Source organism: Stegastes partitus, unplaced genomic scaffold, assembly GCF_000690725.1.
Source record: "Stegastes partitus isolate 25-593 unplaced genomic scaffold, Stegastes_partitus-1.0.2 Scaffold115, whole genome shotgun sequence".
NCBI lineage: Eukaryota > Metazoa > Chordata > Actinopteri > Pomacentridae > Stegastes > Stegastes partitus.
The window spans coordinates 280262-303324 of record NW_007577846.1 but is presented as its reverse complement, the minus strand read 5'-3'; the positions used below and the strand labels follow the sequence as shown (position 1 = coordinate 303324).

General features: G+C 41.2%; 2 protein-coding genes across 5 annotated transcripts; one reads left to right on the top strand and one right to left on the bottom strand.

The window, feature by feature from the left end:
- Window positions 1-102: 102 nt before the first annotated feature.
- On the top strand, window positions 103-9627 carry pgap2 (post-GPI attachment to proteins 2). Of its 4 annotated transcripts, none has more exons than XM_008278086.1 (6): window positions 103-292; window positions 2046-2214; window positions 3506-3755; window positions 4039-4145; window positions 7800-7908; window positions 8896-9627. In XM_008278086.1, the coding sequence occupies exons 2-6, from the start codon at window positions 2047-2049 to the stop codon at window positions 9024-9026; spliced, it is 765 nt and encodes a 254-aa protein (XP_008276308.1). In that variant the 5' UTR covers window positions 103-292; window position 2046; the 3' UTR covers window positions 9027-9627. The 4 variants fall into 4 exon arrangements, with proteins under 4 accessions (XP_008276308.1, XP_008276306.1, XP_008276307.1 ...); XM_008278084.1 differs by having other exon boundaries at window positions 103-447; XM_008278085.1 differs by having other exon boundaries at window positions 103-627.
- An 11243-nt stretch (window positions 9628-20870) lies between these two features.
- On the bottom strand, window positions 20871-23057 carry rhogb (ras homolog family member Gb; the record flags this gene model as incomplete). The annotated part of the gene is made up of 2 exons (XM_008278083.1): window positions 20871-21742; window positions 22881-23057. Coding segments are annotated over 2 exons (453 nt in total), but the record flags the coding sequence as incomplete, so codon positions are not given.
- Between the last annotated feature and the right edge of the window lie 6 nt (window positions 23058-23063).

The window sequence follows — 23063 nt, the reverse complement described above, 5'->3', positions numbered from 1 at the left end:
ATTATTAGTCCAATTACAAATATAATCTAAAAAGGAACAGACGGAAAACACTAATTCGGGGCTTTTATGCTGAAGGATGTGACCGGAAGCTGTTAGCCGAAATAAGCTAACATGACGCCGGTGACTCGGAGCGAAGAGCCGCAGCCCCGTCCTTTGAAAAGTCGCTAAACTAACCTGAAAAACGAACTGTAAACGGTGTCCGTGGCTTTAAACAGGCCACCAAAACTTTAGAGAAGTTTCACAACGAGCTGACAAACTGTTCTACAGATTTAAAGCCGCGCTTCGTGTTGGAGTAAGTTCGCCGCTAACGTTAGCTAACCGCGCTATGCTGCTACCGACGCGAAGCTGAGCTAACAGGATTAGCTCCGGGAGCTAAACACAAGTTAAAGGTGGTTAAATGGCAGCGAATCGGAGCAGCCGGTCCAGCCTGGCAGGGCAACTGTGAAGGTGAGCGTCTGAACCACATATACCTGCTGCTGCTGCTTAAGGCTAACTGTTAGCAACCTGGAGAGTGACGGCAGGTACAGCGGAGACCTGCAGGTGTCACCTGGACAGGTATTTAGATACGTGTTCAAACGGGACAGACCAGCACACAGAACTCCAATGACAAGTCTTGAAATTTTACAGGTAATTGGTCTTCCTCTGATTAAACAAGGGTATCTATCTATCTATCTATCAGCACACAGAACTCCAATGACAAGTCTTGAAATTTTACAGGTAATTGGTCTTGTAGTAACGATAAATTCTGGCTTATAGATCACCCCTGAGTCTCATTAACTGCCCCACAGTACAGCAAACAAAAAGCCATTGATAATTCCTAGAAATTTAAGTTAATTGTCACTGTGATGAAGCGAAATGCTGGCTTACAGGTGACTTCTGAGTCGTGTTACCTGCTCTCCAGTACCCTATACAGAACTCCATTGACAGTTCTTGTAGTTTTAAGTTAACTGGCATTGTAGCAGAAATGAATACTGGCTTATAGGTCAGTCCTGAGTGTTGTCAGCTCATCTTCAGTTCGGTATACCAAACTCCATTGATAATTCTTGCAATTTTAAGATAACTGACATTGCAGTAAAAATGAGTACTGGTTCACAGGTCACTCCTGCATCTTGGGAGCTCATCTACAATTCAGTAAACCTAGCTCTATTGATAATTCTTGCACAAAACGCAAAAGTCCACAGATTATTCTTGAAATTTTAAGTTAATGGGCATTGTAGCAGATCTTGATGGTGGTTTGTAGATGCCTTGTGGGTCATATGATCTGCTTTCCATTTCACTATGCAAAACTCCATTGATAATTCTTAAAATTTAAAGTGATCTGCCATTGTAGCAGCTATGAAAATGGCGTACAGATGACTCCTGAGTCTTTTGAACTGCTCCCCAGTTTGGCATAGACCCAGCACACAAAGCTATGTTAGTAATTTTTGATGGTTTAAATTTAATCAGAGTTATGGCAGTGCTTAATGCTGGTTTATAGATGACAGCTGGGTCGTCTTCCCTGCATGGTTCAGCACACAAAACTTCACTGGCAATTCTTGAAAATGAAACTGACATTGCATCAAGGATTAATCTTGCTGATAAATGACTCCTGCCTCTTTACAGCTAATACAGTTCACACAAAACTATTAATCATGCCTTAAAATTTGAGGTTAACTGTTATTTTAGCAAAGATTGATGCTGGCGTATGGATGACTTCTGAGTCCCTTGAACTGCTCTGTAGTTTAGCGCACAAAAGTCCACTGATTATTCTTGAAATATGAGGTTGTTAGGCATTGTAGCAGTTCTTAATGGTGGTTTATAGATGTCTTTTGCGTCTTATGATCTGCTCTACATTGCAGCGTGCGAAACTTCATTGATAACTCTTGAAATTTTAAGTTAACTGGCATTGTGGCAGAGATGAGCGCTGGTTTGTGGTCGACTCCTGAGTCCTTGAAATTGCTCTATAGTTCAGCAACCACAACTCCATAAGGTTATTGGGGATTAGGTGACTCTCTAACTACACATCACCTACACATGATCTTGAGGAAAATTTTTCGTTTGTTCAGGATGCTCCAGGGGCCGTACAGCAGCCTGGACCGGGACAGGCCCCTCATCCGGCTGCCGTTCACCGACTTCGCCGTGGGGACGGTTCTGCTCCCTCTGGTCGGCTTCATCGGCTGCCTCTTCATCTCCCTGTTGTACCACTTTGAGGATGCGACATACACACACTGCCAGGTAAATACTGGTGTAGACGTCCAAATGCAGACAAGTGAACAGGAAATTTGTTTGTCTGAACGCAGGTATGCTCTTCCATCTCAAATCATCAGGGGCCTTCTGCTAGACCATCTCTGATTTGCTGGAAGCTTCTTTTAAATTTCAAACAATGTATATTTAAAATGGCCTCTGTGAAATTTCTGCTTGATATATCAAATACTTTCCAAGATCTTTGAGCATGTAACAAGACAATTTATAATGAAGAAGTCACCTGGTGATATCTGAACCAGATATGCTGCATGCTCCAATTATACAAAACAAAATATGTAGAATTATTGTTTGTTATGAAATACATGGTTACACAAATGAGAAAAACTGTTATTTGGGTTGACCTTCATTAACTGATTGAGCAGGTGTGACATATTGTACCACAAAGACTAAAATATTGCAAGAAAAACTGAACTAAATAGAGCAAAGTTCTGTACTTTCAAAATGGTTCTTAGAATATAACTAAGAAAGTCGATCAACAGGTACCAGGTTTCACAAATGTCTATTAATATCAATATTTTATTGATATAAAAGTTTCTGTCAGATCAAAAATGGTTGAGCAGAAGTAGCTGTAAAACTGTGATGATGATTTGAGGTGGAATGACCCAGTTATTTTGCTTTGTAAAATAGGATTTTGATAAAAATGCCGGGCTGCAAGGTGGCGCAGTTGGTAGCACTGTTGCCTTGCAGCAAGATGGTTGCCGGTTCGCGTCCCGGTGGGGGCACCGGAATCTTTCTGCGTGGAGTCTCCATGTTCTCCCCGTGCAGCGTGGGTTCTCTCCGGGTTCTCCGGGTTCCTCCCACACAGTCCAAAAACATGTTGAGGTTAATTGGTGACTCTAAATTGTCCGTAGGTGTGAATGTGAGTGTGCTTGGTTGTCTGTCTCTAAGTGTAGCCCTGTGATAGACTGGTGACCTGTCCAGGGTGTCCCCTGCCTTCGCCCTAAGTCGGCTGGGATAGACTCCAGCCCCCCCGCGACCCTAGTGAGGATTAAGCGGTGTATAGAAAATGGATGGATGGATGGATAAAAATGCCATTCAGCTTGTTTCTAGTTTCACCGATCTGTAAGTCATTTGTGTCTCATTGTCAGGTTGTAACGTTAACAAACTTAATGGCAAAGAAAACGAGAAAATTCACAACATTTTTAGCATTTACTGGGGACAATAACACAACATGCAGCAGTGTCTGATTGTCTGTTACAGTTAAAATGCTGCGTCCTGTCGGTAAGACAATGCTCAGAGCTGTTCTATTTGTTTCCACCAGGTGTCAAACTACCTCCCGTCCATCAGCGCCGCTATCAGCCGCGTCCCGGAGCGCTACATCTGGCGCTGCTGCATCGGCCTGCACTCTGCGCCGCGTTTTCTGGTGACCGCCGCCTATTTCACCTTCTACCGAAGCCGCTTCGCTAAGAGGCTGCCGGAGCTGCTGCTGAGTGGGCTGGCTCTCCTCTGCAGCCTCGCCGAAAACACCGGCCTGCTGCTGCTCACATACGTGTCGTCCACTGAAACTTACAGTGAGTACGAAGCTCTGGGACCAGCTAAGCTCAGCTTCCAGTCAGGATTTAACACGTCAGAGGAGATGTAATCGGATTTCTGTCAGTGGGACATTTGGCAAATCAAACAAACCAGATGTAACGTGTTAATCAGGGGATTTTGTGGAGCTTTGGGCAGAGCCAGGCTAGCTGTTTCCCTCAGTTTCCAGTCTTTATGCTAAGCTAACAGCTACTGCCGAGGAAGATGAGCAGAAGATTTAACTCAGTGTGAAAAAGGTGATGACGGGACTGTCTGTCTCCGCAGGTCTTCATAAAAACGGTTTCATCGTGTTCATAGGGAGCTCGCTGCTGCACATGCTCATTACATGCAGACTGTGGTACGTGATCAAGAGACACTACGTGAACCCAGAGGTAAACACACCCCCGTAATTTGTCTGATGTTCAATAGGTTTATTTGTTAATAATTTGTTAAATAACTCACACATCCACATAAAATATATATAAAAGGCACACAGCTGTAAAGTGTTTAGTCAGCAACATTTTGACCGATAGAATCTTCTTTGGATAATTTTTCTGCACAAATGGTCTTTTCAGCTATCTTATGTGTGTGAAATTGTATAAAACATAAGTCCGATTTAAATAGATAATTAAGTATAATCAAAAGTAAGATGAAAAAACCCCCAAAACAAATTAAACAGTTGTCACCTGCAGGGGGCGCTACTGCACTAAAAATCCACCACATTATCACAAAGCCAGATGTAACGCTACCAAACACTGAATCAAACAGGGAGCTTCTGGGGGCATTTGGAGGTTTTGTATGTGGTACAGTTGTCCTTGAAGAGTTTCAAGGATTGTTGAGGGTTCTATTCGGGGTCCCTAATGTTTACAAAGATGCTTGAAAACTTTTTCAGGGTTCCTTTAAGGGGTTTTTGGTATCAGTTTCAGTCTTGAGGAAGATTTAAGGATGTTTTAAGAGGTTCTCTTGAGCCGTGCAGTGATTAAAGGAATTCCTTTAAGCGGGTCAGTGATTCCTGAGGGTATTGGGTGCCCTTTTGAGGTTCTAGTGGACCTAGAGGAGTATCTGTGGTGCTTGAAATGGTTCTAGTTGCGATCATAGACGTCTTAAGGGATCCTGAAATAGATTTTTATAGCCCCTGATGTGACTGTCAAGTTCTTGAGGATGTTGTAGGGTGAGAAAGGCTCTCTAGATCTTTTTTTTATAGGCTCTCGGGGTCTTTGTTGTGTCTCCATAGAGGTTCTAAAAGTTTTTGGGGAAGTTTAATCGACATTTTAGGATGTTTTCTTCAAAGAATGTTTGTTGGGGTACTGATGTGCTGCAAAAGTGGTAATTTTATGAGGATTTAACTATTATTTGGTAGGTTCTTTTAGTTGGTGCAGTGGTTCTAGGAATTCCTTTAGCAAGTTTGGTTGTCTCTGAGGGATTTTGGTGCCTTTATTGAGGTTCTAGTGGACCTAGAAGAGTATCTGTGGTGCTTGAAATGGTTCTAGTTGCGATCATAGAAGTCTTTTGGGGTCCTGAAGGACATTTTGTAGCCCTTGATGTGATCATCGAGTTCTTGAGGCCATCGTAGGGTCTGAGAAAGGCTTGACAAATGTTTTCAGAGGTTGCCGGAGTCCTTGAAAGAGCTTAATTGTGTCCCCACAGAGGTTTTAAAGGATTTTGAGGAGGTTTAATTGATAGTTCAGGATATTCATGTGGGGTTTCTGGTGTGCTGTGGGTGCCTTTGTGGTCCTTTCAGAGAACTGAATAATCTTTTGAGTATTTTTTTTTTTTTTGGTTCGTGCAGTGTTTCACTGAGTTTCTTTAAGAGTTGTGCTGGTTTTTTAAGGCAGGTTTTTGTGAACCCAGAGGAGTGGTGGTTGAAATGGTTCTTGGAATGGTTCTTCTTACTTTGGGGATCCATTAACAAGTTCTTTTAGTGCTCATGTGAGTTTTTATGGGCTCTTGGTGAATTTGTGGTGGTGCCTCAAGTGACCAGGACGTTCTTGAGGATTTTAAGGGTTTTTGTAGAGATGTAGAGCCCAAGAAAAATAGACAAACATCTTCAAGGTTTTAGGATTTAAAAAAAAAAAGAACCTTTGGGAGGTCCTTGAGAACATGTCATGTCATGAAGTTGAGTCTGTTTGCCGCACAGAGTGAAGTGTGACTATGAATAAGATTTAAAAGAAAGAGGAAGTCCAGATCAGGATCCATTTTGGTTTTGTGATCGGCAGGTTATTAAAACCGTTGGGTCTGAAATGATCTCCGGAACAGAGCAGGAAGTTGACGTGTGGTTCCCAGCCGAGCAGCAAATAGACAAACAAGTTCCAAATTTAACGTCTGACTCGACACTATTCTGGTGCTTCCCTGTTTTAGTCTTAGCTGCAGCAGTTTAAGCAGAGCTCTGCTCAGAATCCCAGCGAGTTTGAGTTCAGAGGAAACAAGATCGGTATCGATTCCGTCCATTTGTCCGTCAGTCCCTTCAAACTGCAGCCTGCATGACGTGACCGCTGAACTTCCAGAAAACCTCAGCTGACTGTTATTTTAATATTTAACAAAATATCTAGTTAATTTCTGCTTAAAGTCAATCCTGCTCCAGTTTATGTGCGTTTAATCAAAGTGTGGCCCAGCTTTCCTCTTAAAATGCCAAATTACCTTTTCATTTAGGTTCTTTTTATTTTGACAAACTGTATGTCGCTGTCAAATGCAGCTCGGTACAGAACGTACAGAGGGACACATTCAAAACTGTAGCGTCGAAGTGGAAACTCTACCATGAAGAAAATAAATAAGAAGAAGGCCTATTATTTAAGTCAGTAGAGTAACTCCAAGGTAAATCCAAGTTTCTTTTAAACCCCTTAACAAAGTGAAAAGCAAAACAACTTATTTTCTCCTATGCGTGCCATTGCCCTTTGACTTCGGTGGGTTCACGTCACTGACTCATGGATGGTGAGTTTGTGAGACGAAACGTCAAAGTTATAATTACATTTATACTATTTTAGAGCAGAGCAGCAGCGTGAAAGTGACTTCTGGTTGACATGTCGCCTTACTGAGCCACGTTTCAGTCGCTGTTTAATACCGGTTCTGTTGTCTGACAGCAGAAACGGTAAAATACGTAAATGCAAACGGAATTACTGTATTAAATACGGTGTATAAGAGCACAGAGAGCAGGATGGAAGCTAACGGCTGTAAAGTGCCTTCTGTGTGGTTTCTTGTCGTAAGTACTTCCCTACTCTCTAAACCGTGGGTCTTTGGAAACGTTTACATTTAAATTGAACTCTTCAATGGAACCAAGAACGACTGGCAACGTAACGCAACGATTGTTCAGTGATAACGAAGAAAAACAGCTGTTATAATAAACTGATATCTTTTTTAAAAAAAAACTTATAAAAAACAGCAAAGAAGAAAAAGATGCATTGACAGAAGAGCTACATTTAGTGCAAATACAAGTTAAAGTTAGGTGGAATTATCCTTTAAGTAGCATTGAGAATGTCTTTTAAGACAAATCTGAAATAAGGAAACGGAAAGAAGACAAATAGAATATCCTTTATTAGTCCCACAAGGGGACATTTGAAATGTCACAGCAGCAGTGACAGTAAGAAAAGCAAGCAAACACAATTATAAAAAAAAAAAACATTAAAGAGTCATAGTGTACTGCATTTCAGTTTCCAGCCCAATTCCCAACAAAGCTGCTCTCATTTACATATTTTATTGTTTCTGTTATCAGAAAAGCGGAACAAGTATGAAACAGAGACTGAAATGTGGCTACTTAAGCATACAGTCTTTCCAAGCTGCTGCTCTGCTCCGCTAAACTGCTGATTACATTTGTTTTTGTTTTTATAGCTGACGCCATCGAACAAACTCCCCGTCACCGTCACCGTGCTGTGAATTCTGCTGTATTTAACTAGAAATCGAAGCTACTACCAAAGTCACACAGCACTTGTACAACAAGGAGAAAATAAACTGCTTTAGTTGCCCGGTGCTTGTAAAATATCCACTGTGTCTGTATTGGACTAGTTGGAAAAATAGTTGTGAAACCTGATTCGTTTTATTTTCTTCTGTCTCAGGAAATCACGTCTTATCGCTGGAAGCTGCGTCTCTTCGTGTTCAACGTCAGCTGCTGTTTGGCCGCCGCCTACTTCTTCAGACGCCACAACAATCACTGTGAAGCTGGAGGTTGGTCCTGATCAACACCATGATTGTTCTGCCGCGTATTCATTAGTATATTTTCAGTCATTTATACCCTTTTGTTCCGCTACGCCCCCTAAATGCTTGCAGATAGAAACATGTTTCCAAACCTAATGTGTCAAACCTGTTGAGGACACCTTGCCTATAAAGCAGTTCTTCACATATCCAGAAGTTGTAAGCGCCACCATGTGGTGAGATACGGCTCAGCTAATATCCCAAAATGTCCCTGCTAATATCTCAGCAGCCATGAGTCACAGACAAACACTGTTGTTTATGGATTCGGTGCATCATGCCAAAGACAATGCGCCCATTTGTGTCATCATTTTGTCATTTCCTGCCTTTTTGAATTTTTCTCAAACATAATTTTGACTCCATGTCCAACAAATTCCATCCAATCCTCACCAGACTCTGTACATACTGTGTTTAGGGCGCACTGCACATTGTCCATATGAGATAGCATGTATTGTTGCTCCATGATAGGCTAACATACCCGGCCAAAACTGTTTAAATTGCTACAACTCTTGTTGCTTCATCGATTTGAACCAAATTTGGCTCGCATGTCCATATCGAGGCCACAGATGAAAGCGCCAGGTGTTGTGCAGTTTCTATTTACTGCAGTAAATCAATTCAGTTTCTAAATAGAGATCTTTGCTGTCTCACTATGTTGAACTTTTGAAATGTCAAGAGTTTCCAGTCCAGTTTAGCTGATAAACAGCTTGTTGCTGAGTTACATTTTTGGTGTTTGTGGCCAAATCAATACGACTCTTGAACGGATTGTCAGATTTCAATCATTTCAACATTTGTACGTCTTTAGAGTGTGCAACATTGGTCCTTCTGCTCTGCCTGCTTAGCCTAAATCCCCAGAACTCTTGGTAGACGCTGGCGAACCTGCAGGAACACTGTTCTTCTTCACTTATTCACACGCTGTCTCTGTCTTTACCCTCGGTCCCACCCTCCCACCCTGTTTTTCTACAGTCTATACCCTGTTTGCCTTCTTTGAGTACCTGGTGGTCTTCTCCAACATGGCCTTCCACATGACGGCCTTCTGGGACTTTGGGAGCAAAGAGGTGATCGTGGCCACGCCGCCGGAGGACAAACGATACTGAGCGGAATTTTTTAATGACTTTTGTGGACACGTAAAGGTGGCTGTTGCCCCCCATGAACAGCTTAAGAACTGACTGATGCTTTTAGTAGGTGCGACTGAAGCTATACTCAATCATTCCAACAACACTTTCGACCTTCAACCTCGTAGTCAGAGCACACGTATAACGGGAGTGATGGAAACATGGCTGATGGCTCCTCGGCATTGGATGACGTGTTGCTAAGATCCCGCCGACACAAACTGAGTGACTCGTGGCAGGAGATCAGACTGTCACTTCATGGAAAGTTTTACGTCGTCTGGGTTTTTCCTACATAGAAGAATTTTTGATGCCCTACAAAAAGGCTTTAGCTGACACCAAAGGAAAATCACCAACACCGACACGACAAGAACTGAAGATAAAAATATAAATAAAATTTTTTAAACACTTATTTCATGGGGTTTCATTTACTCGAGTGTAAAAAACTGTTTTACTTATCAAATGGTCAAAAAATAGCAGCAAGATGCGCAGATTTCTGTAAAATAACGTGAAACAGACTCATTGGATTCATGATTACTGTCATGTGTACTTACTGTAGAACAATCCTGATATTAAATGTATAAATATATCTTTGATTTCTATCTTTATGAGTAATGTAGTACAATAATGATGCGTAAAATAAGAGTATGTGTTGTTGCTGTTTATTTAGTTGTTAAATGCTCTGCACTGCACTTAAATAGCACTTTTACACATTTACAAGTGCCATGTGATGTGCTCACCTGCCATCAGGACCAACTTGGTGGTCAGCGTCGGGGATCGAACCACTAACTAGTGCACAACCTGTTCTTCCACCTGTCGTTGGTTTACATGCTTGTAAAAAAAAAAAAAAATCTGATCGTAAAGTCATTTCATATTAGTTGTCATGGCGATCTAATCAATAACTCGAGCTGATGTGTTAGGTTGTGTCCACCCAAGCACCACAAAAACACAGCGCCTTGGATTAAATACAACCAAAGGTCAGTGTGTAATGTAAACACCAGCCGCTACCACTTCATCGCAGCTATTTTTTCACTCTAGAGGAGCAAAATTTGTGACACACTAGTGTGTAGCATCAACAGAGTTGTTTCACTTACTTTCTGGAAAGTTCAAGTTGAACTCTTTAATTCTGGTAAATTTACGGTGGCCATTTTGCCAGCATTCATTTGCATGTTAGAGACACTTCTAAATGTGCCTCTGATGAAGTTGGCCACCAACAAGAGTTCCAGAACTGAGTTGAGAACATGATGTCATGTGCCGGAACCTCTGAGGGGACAAATTCTGGTCACAGAGACAAAACTCTCACAGTTATCGACCTGCACGAGACCAGAGCAGCACTTTGAGACCACTCACGGCTTCTTGGTAACCAGCTTCTGCAGAAAAGTAAGACCCTCTACACAGGTTTAGTGTAGCACAGACCACCACTGTATCAGTAGCAGTGTTAACCATCAACTGTTTTGTTCCTGTAGTATCCTTCTTTTCTGCAATAGTGGCACAACGTGGCAACTCAAGGCCCAGAGGAGGGTTTCGTGGCACTCCTTACCGTGGAGGAGATAACACCCGGTGGAGAGGCCCCTCTCAGGCCGAGCAGACCATGTTTGTCTACCAGGACATGAACTTTAAACTAAAAGACAAAATTGAAGTCCTGGAGCGGCAAGTGACAGACCTCCAAGCGATAAAGACAGAGCTGGTTGAGAAAGTCAGCGCTGGAGAAGCCACGATCAGCTGTCTGCAGAGTCGCCTGAAGTCCAGCAAGGAGAAGGGAGAGGAGGAGAAAAGACAACTGTTGGCTCTCCGTGAGGAAATCAGACAAAAGGAGGAAAAGATCCAAGAGCTCCAGGAGAAAAACAACCTCCTGGAGGCAGACATTGCTCACCTCCGAGAGCAAATGGTGGAGCTGGAGATGAAACATCTAGTGTGGTGGAGGAGGAGAGGACAGTCCTGGAACAGCAGGTGAAAGACCTCCAGGAGGAAAAGACAGAACTGATTGAACAAGTCACAGCTGGAGAAGCATCAGTCAGCTGTCTGGAGAGTCGCCTGCTGTCCAGTGACGAGAAGGCAAAAGAGGAGAAAGAGGAACTGTTGGCCCTCCGTGAAGAAACCCAGCGAACGGAGGAAAAGAGCAATGAACTCCAGGAAGCAGACAGTGCAAACCTCAGAGAGCAAATGGTGGAGCTGGACATAAAAATTCTGGTGGTGGAGGAGGAGAGGACAGTCCTGGAGCTGGACAACCAGGAGCTCCAAGATCTCCTGGTCAAAAAATCTAAATGGAGACTTTTCAAGAGGCTGTCAGAGGGGGAGAAACAAAAGGTCAAAGAACTGAAAGAAAAGAAAAAGAAGGAAAAGAAAGAGAAGAAACAGAGGGAGCTGAAAGAAAAACAAGAACAGAAAGAGAAGGAACAAAAAGAAAAAGAGGAAAAAAAGAGGAGGAGAAGGTGCTGGTTCTTCTGAACAAGTCTCTCCCTCTTTCTCCAACTTCCATCTGCCTCCCCCATCTTCCCTCCCCAGCCTCTTGTCCTCACTCTTTCTTCCTCCACCATCACGTTCCACCATCTCCTCCACCATCTCCTCCACCATCTCCTGAACTCAGTTTCTGGACATTTTATGCTCATGCCATATTTTTCTTGATTGTGAGCTTGTTTTTTTTTTTTTTTTTCCTTTTTAACTCTTCTATGGAAGCAGCTCAACCAAGTACAAAGGGTATGACAGTTGCAGTGCCACAAATCATGAAAAAGAAGAAGAAGAAAAACTATTTACAGTTTTACAGCCTCTTAAAACTCGACAGTTCACACAACTCTGCACATCAACTCTATAAAGATGTTTCACCGTGCTAAATGTGCAGCTTTGGACAACTCTGTGTACCATTTTGGAGCAATGTTTGTTTTATTTTCCTGAAAGCTTACCTGAAAACTATCTGAATTTTTATTACTTGGCTGTTGGTCACAGCAGAGTCAGTTGTGACTTCTCAGTTGTGCTGAAGAGCTCAGAATTTTTTTGTTTTTTTACGAAATCTGTTTTGTGCAAACAGTTTTTTTTGAGAATTTATAATGAGACATTTAGAATAAATATGTTTTGTGAAATGTACCAATTTTAAGCTTAGATTTGGTTTGGCTTCCCAACCGAACCTAACAGGGAAAGTTAAAATCTGACAGTTCTTTTAGTTTTTACAGTTTCTGGTTCACAACTGGTAACATTTTGGTGATTTCCTTTCTAAAAGACAACCCGCCTTTCAGACTGAAGTTTCAGACGGTTCATGTAAAGTAACTGTTAGCTAGTTTACGACACTTCTCAAGGTAACTTTGAGGGTTACAGTCATCTAACCCAATACATGGTACATTTCGTTGGTCTGCAAGAAACTACCATGTTCATTATAAGAATTCCTGTAAAGTATAAATGTTGTACATTTGGTTGGATGGCTCTGATGCTCGGTTATTGATTAGACCAGCTGGTTAGCCTCCGGTGGCTAGGCTAACCATAGCCACATTAGCCAAAGATGCTTCAGAAGCTTGTAACCCAACAACGGAACAAGCAGTTTAACTTTCTTGGATTTTCTTTGGTTTCGGGTACATTTGTTTTGCTTTACATCTCGAGTAAATATAGGACTTAGATATGATATGAGTATATGTCATTGATTTTAAATTTCCATTCTGATATGACAGAATGGTAATGATCAGAAATTTCCCTGAGGTTTCCACCAAAGGGATCAATAAAGTTCTATTCTATTCAGTCTGATCTTACCCAAATCCAGCAGCATCTGTTATTTAAAGTAGTTTATGTTGATGGAATACCTGCGTCACACACCTGTACGCCACTGAACCACGTTTCGATCTCACTGCTGCTGTAAAACCAACAGAAGACTTCATTGAAATGATAGTTTGAGTGTGAAAATGTATTTTCACAACAGCATTTTAAATGTGCACATATTGTAACCGTGTTAAAAATAAGAATGAAAAGAGCATTTGATACTTGCCTTTTCCATTCTAGTTTAGACATCGCTGGAAAATTGCTGTTTCATTTATTTAAATTGTGACTCCAAAAGAGGATGCTGGTATGTAAATGTAAACGACCAGGAGGTTTATTATATTTGAATATTGTCCACTACACAGCAGGTCAGCCCTTTGGAAATGAACACTGCATTGTTAAACTGAGCTGTTTACATGACAACACCAAAATAAAGAGACTTTGGACGCCACCACCTTTAGGCTAGTAAACACTGAGGACCAGGTTCACATCATCAGCAGGTATTAGACCCCGCCCACTCGGCAGGACAGTAGCTCAGCGTCTGCTGCTGCACAGGTGTGTTCAATAGATGTGGTTTGACAGTGAAATGAGCTTCGTGAACAGCTGTTCCTGAGAAATGCTAAAATGTGAGATGATTCTAGATCGTATCACCTCTCACTAATTGTACTACTTGGCAGTTGAACGGCGGAGTATTTCTTCTTATGAACCATACTTTACGAAGATTATATTGAAAATACAGGCTCAAAAGTAAAAACTTGGTGCAACAAAAATCAGCACACCTGTGATTTCTAGTCAGTCTAGCTGCATGAACCTGGTTCCAAAAAAAAAATGTAAACAGCAGAAAAGTCTCCGTTTTGGACCTATGGACTGTGTCTATCTACATCATGGCTCCAGTAATGTAGATAATGAAGCTGAAATATCTGATTATGGGACTTCACAAAGCTGTGAAAGTGTACAGGAAGATCAGTGAGCAACTGAAAATCTGTGAAACACAGTTGCGGCTGTAATCAAGAGGTATAGAAGGAGCCATAGTAGCACTCATCAGGGCTGCAGCGGCCGTCCTCCTGAAATGACTCCACAGACAGTGAACGACTTTCACAATCGAACAATCATGAAGAGCAGCTACATCAGATTTGGCACAGGAGTTATCAATAGAAATCAGAGTTTCTGTGGAGCTCAGATGGTGTGAAGAACACTAAATAACATCAGCCTCATGGAGTTTAAGAAACGAAAACCCTTCCAAGCTCTTCAGCACGAAACAGCAAGATGAAACTTTGCTATAGAGCATGAAAGGAAGTCTGGTGTTGGAAGTACATTATCTGGGCTCAGATGAGGTCCAGCATGTTTGGCATGAACCTGAGCAGGAGGACCACAGTGAATGTATAGACCTGACAGTGAAGCACGGAGGTCACAGTGCGATGATTTGGGCTGCAAAAGGTGTTGGAAGATGACATGAATGTCTGTGCATAAACCAAAATACTGGCTGATAAGACGACTTCCAGTCTGCAGAATTCCATCCAAAGCACAGTTTCCATAGAAGAACTGTTGAAGTATTAAATTACAGATAATAAGAAACGAGGAATAGAAATAGAAATACCACTTTGTTGTTTTACAATGTGTGAAACAGTTTTACTGTATTTAAATCAGCTAAAAATATAATGATTTTACAGATATCTGCTATTATTTTCATAGCTTTTACAGTTTTTTAAACATTACTGTATAAAAGAATTTCCTTTTAGAGTGTAGTGTTTAATTTGACATCACAGCAAATGCCCTGCTGTTCAGCTGCGACGTAATCTGATTACTGTAAGGTGATATGACTGAGAACCATTTGACATTGAAGCTACAGTGCAGAGGCATGTACTCCTGTTGGGTGCTGTATTTATAGCTCGTAAGCTGCTAGCAATTCTGAGACACTGGTTTCACAGGGAAACAAAGTGTAGATGCTGGCCTCCACACACCAGGGGGTGCTGCTGCACAGGAGGAGTAACATCAACATGTAATAAATAACAGTACTGATTATAGGCAGAGTTATAGCTGGAACCATGTGAAGGCTGGGTAGCTGTTTGCCTCCAGGTTTAACACAACATACTGGGATTATCGATTCTCAGTCATTCAGGTCATAGGAATCCATGGAGCTTCAGTAGAAAGCAACTGGACTTCACTTTTACTGGGAGCACTGGAGAGTCAGGAGGTTTAATACTGACGTCACCAGTTTGTTGGACGTGAGTCACCTCCAGCATCCTCACAGCTGACTGATAAAACGTTCTCAAACCAGAAGGCACACTGCTCCTCTTCCGCTCGCTTTGTTTTGTTTTGATGGTGTGAAACCTTTATTGAGCCACAAACTCTGACAGATTCTGTCCGCAATCCCTCAACGTCAGGAGGATGATGAGTTCACTCCGAAAAAGATTTTACCGTGAGATCATGTGTCTCACTGATCGATGGGCAGCTTTAAGTCTAAGAGAGGCTTCGTTTGAAGACGAGGGGCAGGAAGAGGAACTGACCCCCGGCCTCAGAGGAGACGCTCGGGAGGAAAACGCGACATCCTGAAACAGCTCGGTCACACAAACTACACAGACGGCTTCTCTAACCCTCAAACCGACGCCTCGAGTCGACACGACAGTCTGTGATCCCGTCATCTTTACAGCTAAACGCTCAGCTCCCCGGTTCTCCTCAAACTTTAACATTGGTTAAATCAGTCTGTCACCTTTTTTTTCTCTCTGTTGCCTCTTTTTGGTTACTGCAATTCTCAAAACTCAGAAATGTGTTCTGTGCAGTATACCACAGAATGCTTATTATTGTTATTATTATTTTCAAATGAACCTGACTCGAGTCAACATGTCCAACAAGTGCACAAACACTTAAAAAATGAAATAGAGGCTCCACATGCAATAGACATTATATTCTCTCGATGTTCGAGATGTTTCACCGTGCTGAATGCATCCTCCAACAACTTGCTCCTTCATATACGTTTATGTTATTGATCCAGTTGGTTTTATTTACTTGTCTTCCTCCTCGTTTGCTTTGTGAAAACACTGCCTGCAGTTCACCTGACAGTTTTTACCTGTTGGCCACAGCTGAGTCAGTCATGGCTGCTCGAAGCACAGATTTTTATTCTGTTTTTGCAAATCTTTGTAGTTGTTATTGTCTCGTTTTGCACTTCTTTGTGATTGTTTTGCATCGTTTTTGTCATCCTTTGTCTGTTTGTGATTGTTTTGTGTGTCATTGTAGCCATTTTCGTCTCTTTGTGATTGTTTTACACAGTGTTTTGTGTTTTTTACTCTCGTTTTGGCCTTCATGCCTCTCTATGGTTGTTTTGTCACTTTGAGGCCCTTTTGCATCTTTTTGTGTTAATTTTGTGCTTTTTTTGTGTCTCTGTGATCATTTTGCGTCTTATTTTGCACCTGTTTGTGGTTGTTTTGAGTTGCTTTGTGGTCATTTTGTGCCGAGGAGTGCATATTTAGTGATTTATTTTTTACAGCAACTGGTGCTGATGGGGGCTGCAGGGTGGCGCAGTTGGTAGCACTGTTGCCTCGCAGCAAGAAGGTTGCTGGTTCGCGTCCCGGTTGGGGCACCGGAATCTTTCTGCGTGGAGTTTACATGTTCTCCCTGTGCAGAAAAACATGTTGAGGTTAATTGGTGATTCTAAATTGTCCGTAGGTGTGAATGTGAGTGTGCTTGGTTGTCTGTCTCTAAGTGTAGCCCTGTGGTAGACTGCCGACCTGTCCAGGGTGTCCCCTGCCTTCACCCTAAGTCGGCTGGGATAGACTCCAGCCCCCCCGCGACCCTAATGAGGATTAAGTGGTGTATAGATAATGGATGGATGGGATGGTGCTGATGGTTTGGTTTCTGGTGAATCTTTAAAATGGCAAACGCCGTATCTAGTGGTTACCTCAAATACAACCCTCTTCATATGTGACAGTAAAGAAAATTCGTTTTAGTTTGGGATTGTGGGGAACATACCAGTTCCTTTGCTTCCTTTACATTTTAAAGATTGAGACAACAATCGGCAGATTAACTGATGATGAAAAGAACTGGGACGTGCAGCCGAGCTGTTGGTGAGCAGCTCCTGTTTGCAGCGTATCAGGGAAGTACAGGCGACTGTCACTAGATCACTGTCATATAAAGGAAACTTGAGAGCAGGCAGAGTTTTTCTCTGGTTTCTAACTGCGTTCCTGGAAGTTTATTGTGATGAACATCAGAACTAATGACATCCTGAAGATGAAGCCTCTTCTGCCTCCAGAACAAGGAGCTTCATCCTTAGTGTCCTGACATGTTCACCTGCTCAAACTACTCGGCCGAAACAAGTAATAACAAGTAAATCGCAACAATTCAAACAGTCAGAGGATACGTCCTGAGTCTTGGTTACTGGTTATTGGTTGATTGCGAAGGGTTTTGTTGGATTTATTCATCTTTAGAGGCTTTAGAGGCGTTTTGGGGGATTTGACTTCTGATCTGACTGAAAAAGACTCTGTGTAATGGTTAGATCTCGTGCGAACGTGCCCTCAGGTGTGTTTGTGATTTGATTATTTTATTATCTGACGCCACAAGAGTCCTTTCATTGTTTGGGGAAGTTGTTTTGTGTGCAGGTCATTTATTAAACTTACTTCCCCAACTTCATTCACCTGAACAACAAAACAGCTTGTCACGGTGAGAACAGAGGCACACTCAGCTCAAGTCCAGTGTTACACCTGTTTTGCTGGTTGAAAGTTGGCATTTGGGGAACTTAAAGAGTAGAAGTTCTCTCAAAATGATATTAACAAATGCCGTTTACTCAGCTAGCTTTGTGGCGTTAGTGTCCACCTGTTTTCAATTGGTGCAAACAAAAATCTCAAAATACCGGAAAAGAAATAGAGGAAACCATCAGCTGTGTGGAACTTCCCCAGAAATTTCATATTTCCAACAAGTTCTCCACTTCCTTTTTCTCCGTTTAAGTGTCTCCAAACCATCTTCTTCTGCAGTGTTCACACTCACAGCATTAAGTGATGTTTTCGGTAAATTTGCTTAAAATTCGAGCTTCATTTGGACGGAAACTTGGTTAAGGTTGGTTGGAACTGAAGCAAATGTTATATGCGACAGAAAATTATTTAATATACAGCCTGACTGTAATACATATTAAAGCAAAGTTTTCAAACAGTAAAGTCACAATGGATGACACACATTTAATACTAGTAAAAGAAAACCTCAGATTTGTGTAGCGTCACATAAGGAATGAGCAGTTATAAATTAAAGCTGTTTGAAACTTGATAATTTGTAAAGAAAGTTTAGATCTAATTCTTAAAACGAGGCAACAAGGTGTCGAAACTTTGCTCTTTATTTATGGACTTTGTATTCAGGTAATTATCGCAGGCGTTGATCCACAACAACGACTCATCTGACAACATTGAAGGTATTCGCAGTGGCTTTTTTTTTTTGCTTGTTTTGGCTCGTCTGGTAGTTAAATCAGCTTCAAAATCCAGGATTAATTCACGGTGCATCCTTGCATTAGCAATTAGCTCAAAGCGCCGCTGCTAGTTGAAGACGAAGAAGTTGGAATGAACCACAGCAGGCAGATGTACTGTATGAAACATGTTTTAAATGTAATGTCACATTTAAATAAAAATACAGTAAATTAGATCCAAAAACAATCACCTTTTCAATCATGTTTGGAAATGGAGGAGCTGCACAGGCTTCAGACGATTAGCTTTGCTAGCAGCGCGGCTAACGGCACAAACCCTGTGGAGTTGTGAAGTGTGAGGAGCGAGTAATTCTAAGTGCTTCAGGCTGCTGGACTTGTCTTTTTGGCTCTTGAATGTGTTTCAGCGTCATCCAAGAAGCTCCTTCAGTTCTAACTGACTGGCGGGGAGTCCCAGAGGTTTATTTTTCCCCCAAAGTTGTGGCTAATGGCCTGTTGGAGACCGGACACTCTGAAACTGTCACTGTGGAGGGATGTCAGGACTGCATTATAAGTACCTGAGGAGTGATATCGAAGACCTCCTTGTCTGTTTAGAGAGGCCTGTTCCATCCAAAAACAGTCCAGCTGTCTTGCACGAAGGATTACAACAACCTGGTTGACTGAAAATCTCCACAGACGCCTGGTTCACCACATTTTATTTCAGATAAGATCCAGTTTTCCTCATGCTGGCAGTTAACACCAATGTTTCCTGCTGAAGTTGTTGTTGGTATCTTCAGCTTTGTACCTATCAAAGAACCAGACGCGTGTTTTTTATTGCAGCTGTTGATCTTTTGTGTTGGGGAAGTTCAGCTCCAGGTGATCACAAACATTTTGTCTGGATGAAGCCACTGGATGTTTGTACTCGTCTCACTTCACAACTTTTGACAAAGTTTCTGTTTACATTCAGGCTTTCTCAACCAAACTCCGCACGAACATCTTTGGATTCTTTTTTTATCAAACATTTGCAAAGTCAATGTTTAAGACTTCTTCTTCTTTTTGATTTCTCCTCAATGACCAAACTGAGCTCATTAAAGATGGCGTTTCCTTTTTTTTAAAAGAAAAAAACAAAACTGACTTCTTATTACTTTATTTTATAGATGAAATGCAGAACAGGAATTTGCAGTCTGGGGATGCAATGAAATTAAATTGTTTACATGACTTTTAATTATTATTTTTTTAAAAACAGTTCAGAAAACTAAAAATTTTAAACTCAGAGTTGTGACATTTTTCCTCAGGATTCCAATTTAAACTTAGAAATTCTCATTTCTCTGAATTCCAGTTTTAATTTAAGAATTTCCCACAAATTCTGATTTTAAACTCAGAATTCAGAATTTTTTTTTTTTTTACCTTAAAAATTCTAATTTAAACTCAGCATTCTGACTTCAAACTCAGAAATCTTTTATCTCAGGATTGTCATTTTAAATTCAGTTCACAACGTTCTGATTTTAAATGTAGAATTTTGAGTATTAAGTCAGAATTCTACATTTAAAATCAGAATGTTGTGGAAAAAACAGCTGGAGTTCAGAATTCTGGCATTTTTCTCAGAAATCCAATTTAAAGTCAGAATCTGAAAACTGAGAATTCTCACATTTTTCTCTGAATCCCAACTTTAAATTCAAAGTTTAAACTCAGAATCCTGATTTTAATTCAGATTTTTTTGTCTCTCTCTCGAAACTCTCGTTTTGAATCGAAAAGTTCAAACTTTCAGTGTCTCGAAGCCTCTTCCCGTTGATTTGTCTCTGATTTTAAGAAAATGATCTTGTTGTGTTGAGTTTAAGACTTGAATTTCTAGAAAGAGTTAGCTAGTTTTAACTCTCTCTACCTACTTTCAGTGCATTTTAAAGGGTTTCATGAGCTTCAGGAGCAGCATTTGATGTCTGAAAGCTGCTGAACCTGTACATGTAAACGCTCTCTGTGCAGTTAAGCAAAATTCTCAGTATCGTGTACGAACAGCTATCACCAGATCACTGTGACACTGAAGGAAACTTACAAACAGATTCTCAGGCAGTTTTTCTTTGTGTGACAGGATGTGATCAGCCTGGTTTTTCTAGAAGTAAAAGTAAGAGAGGTAAAAAATGATTTGGGTTATTGCATCTCTGATCTGCTTGAAACGTTTCGACCGTAAATGTTGGATTTTTCTAAAGATATTTCTTAAATTTCGGATTGATATATCAAATACTTTGTGAGACAGATTATTTTTCAAATGTCAACCAACCTTCAGCTCGTTTTTTTGAAATTTGAAGGTACATTTGAACCACAATATCTCAGGAACAATGAAAGATAAAAGCCTGAAATTTTCAGTGTAATTTCCCATAATGCCGTTGGTTTTCTTCGGTAAAAACAGGTAAAACTATTCTATATGTTTTGTTTTGTATTATTGTAACGCGCAGCTACACCTGGTTCAGAATATATCACTAGCTGACGTCTGCATTGTCAGTTTTTTTGTTAACTTGAGCTCAAAGATGAGGCTTTGTGTGACAGCGTCATTGTTTTTTTTACATTTAAACTCACCCATAATCAAGGATTATTTCATCTACTTGTCTATTATTGCAGATTCTGAAACAATAACATTATGCGAAATACCAATAAAACATCAGGCCATTACCTCTAATAGTTGCTGAGATATTGTTGTTTAAACAGCCTCAAAACAACAACAAAAATAAAAACGGCTGAATGTGGGTTGACTGTAAATTTAAAAAAAGAAATCGGCGTAAAATTTTACAGCTATCTTTAGAAATATTTTAGTTCTATAAAAATTTCAGGTGAGTCAGGAAATGATTGAAACAAAAAGCGATGGTTTGAGATGGAACGATGTGGTGTTTCAGCGATAAGAAGAAAAGTGGGAAGAGCAACAAATCAGCACTTCAATCTGCAGAAATCTTTGTAAAATCTGACGGCGAACTGAACTTGAACTTGGAAGAAAAACCATCTCAGTGTTCAGGTACGACCTTTCACGGCGAAGACTTTGTTTAGCAGAGGCTGTTTCTGGTTTTAATTTAATTTCCGTGCAGGTTTGGGAAGTTGGAAAGATTATCTGCAAATCATTGATCTGAAGTCAGACCTGCAGTCACGAAGGCATCCTGCTCATCCTGTTGCGGACTTCCTGTAAGATGAACAGTTGACAAGTTTTCAGCTCCTCCTCGATTCAAATCTTCCATCTTTTAATTACAAGATAAAAATCTAACCAAACATTAAAAAAAAAAAAAAAAGACGCATGTTTAACGAGAATTCTCCGACCAGTCTCTCGGCAGTCCTACAGCAGGACGCAGGGCCTCTTGCTGACGGTGGGCTGCGGGTTGAGGAAGGCCCTCACGGCTTCGATGAACACGTCCTTTATGCCGTCCTGGTTGAGGGCCGAGCACTCCAGGTAGCGCACGGCTTGGATCTGGCGGGCGAGAGCGACGCCCTGCTGGTGGGTGACGGGCGTCTGGTTCTGCTCCTTCAGCTTCCTCTGAGTCTCGCCGTCGCTCCGGAGGTCGCTCTTCGTGCCGACCAGGAGGATGGGAACGCCGGGACAGTGGTGGAACACCTGGTGTCAGGAAATGGAGGGGAAAAGACTTTAAGAACGTAAAAACACAAAAATGAGACCGAAATGATTTCTCTTTTTTTGTGTGTTTTCAGCGGAAGCCCAAATGGTAAATCGTGTTTCTGTCACTTTTATTCTGAAAAGCAGAGGACGATGCTGTGAATAACATTTTCCACAACATCTGATACGATGAGATTTTCATGTTTTTTCCTGGTATACTCTTCTACGACATTTTATAAAACATTTTTCACAACATACCATTACGACATAATATTCTGTGACATTTTTTGCAACATACAATACTATGAGATTTTATAAGACATATGACTTTATGATGACTTGTTTTGCAGCGTTAACATGTATTTTAGCGTTAAGATGTCTTTTAGAGCAGTAAGACGTATTTTTAAGCGCTAAGGCGTATATTCGAACGTTAAGACCTCTTTTAAAGCGTTAAGATGTTTTTTGGAGTGTAAAGGCGTTCTTTAAAGGATATTTTAGAGAATAAAGACATATTTTAGAGCGTTAAAACGTATTTCACAGTGGTCAGACATCTTTTAAAGTGTTACCACGTATGCTCTATAGAATATATCTTTTCTATATGTGTCGCTTGTCAAAATGACAACAGGCACGAGACACACCCGTGACTTACACTGCAAAAATGTAAAAATGAAACACAATAATTTGTATTGTTCTGTTTAATGGAAACAGAGTGGTGTATCACAACACACACAAAAATAAAAATTTTAGTCATTTATTAATTTTGGAACCCTGTCATGTGATAGACTGGTGACCTGTCCAGGTGAACCTGCCTTCACCTGAAGTCAGCTGGGATAGACTCCAGCCCCCCGTGACCCTAGTGAGGATTAATGGTGTATTGATAATGGATGGATCGATTAATTTTGGAAAATATGGTCAGTGTAATATATATTTATCATGAAAATACCGTTTGGTTCGCCACCATAACTGGCACTTATCTGTTTTAATAGAGCGACAGCAGTAATTAATAGCGCAGAGACTCGAGTACGCTAAATATACGTCACTGTGTTCACTATTACTGGATAGTACTTCTAGACAGGGAGCAGTGAATGAGTGGAGGATTTGGACAGAAGGCTCTGGTGGTGGCCAGATGTTGACCTCTGACCTCTGGGTGCCACTTGTGTTTGACGTTCTCGTAGGAGGCGGGGCTTGAGATGGAGAAGCAGATGACGAAGACGTTGGTCTGCGGGTAGGACAGCGTCCTCAGCCGGTCGTACTCCTCCTGACCCGCCGTGTCCCACAGGTTCAGGCTGATGATCCGGCCGTCCACCGTCACCTGAACATGGTA

What these genes read in the sequence shown, in the direction of transcription:
- pgap2 (XM_008278086.1), top strand. Translation starts at nt 2,047, where the DNA reads ATGCTCCAGGGGCCGTACAGCAGCCTGGACCGGGACAGGCCCCTCATC. An exon ending in GTCGTCCACTGAAACTTACA is followed by an intron (nt 3,756 to 4,038) that starts GTGAGTACGAAG and finishes CTGTCTCCGCAG; the next exon opens with GTCTTCATAAAAACGGTTTC. An exon ending in GACACTACGTGAACCCAGAG is followed by an intron (nt 4,146 to 7,799) that starts GTAAACACACCC and finishes CTTCTGTCTCAG; the next exon opens with GAAATCACGTCTTATCGCTG.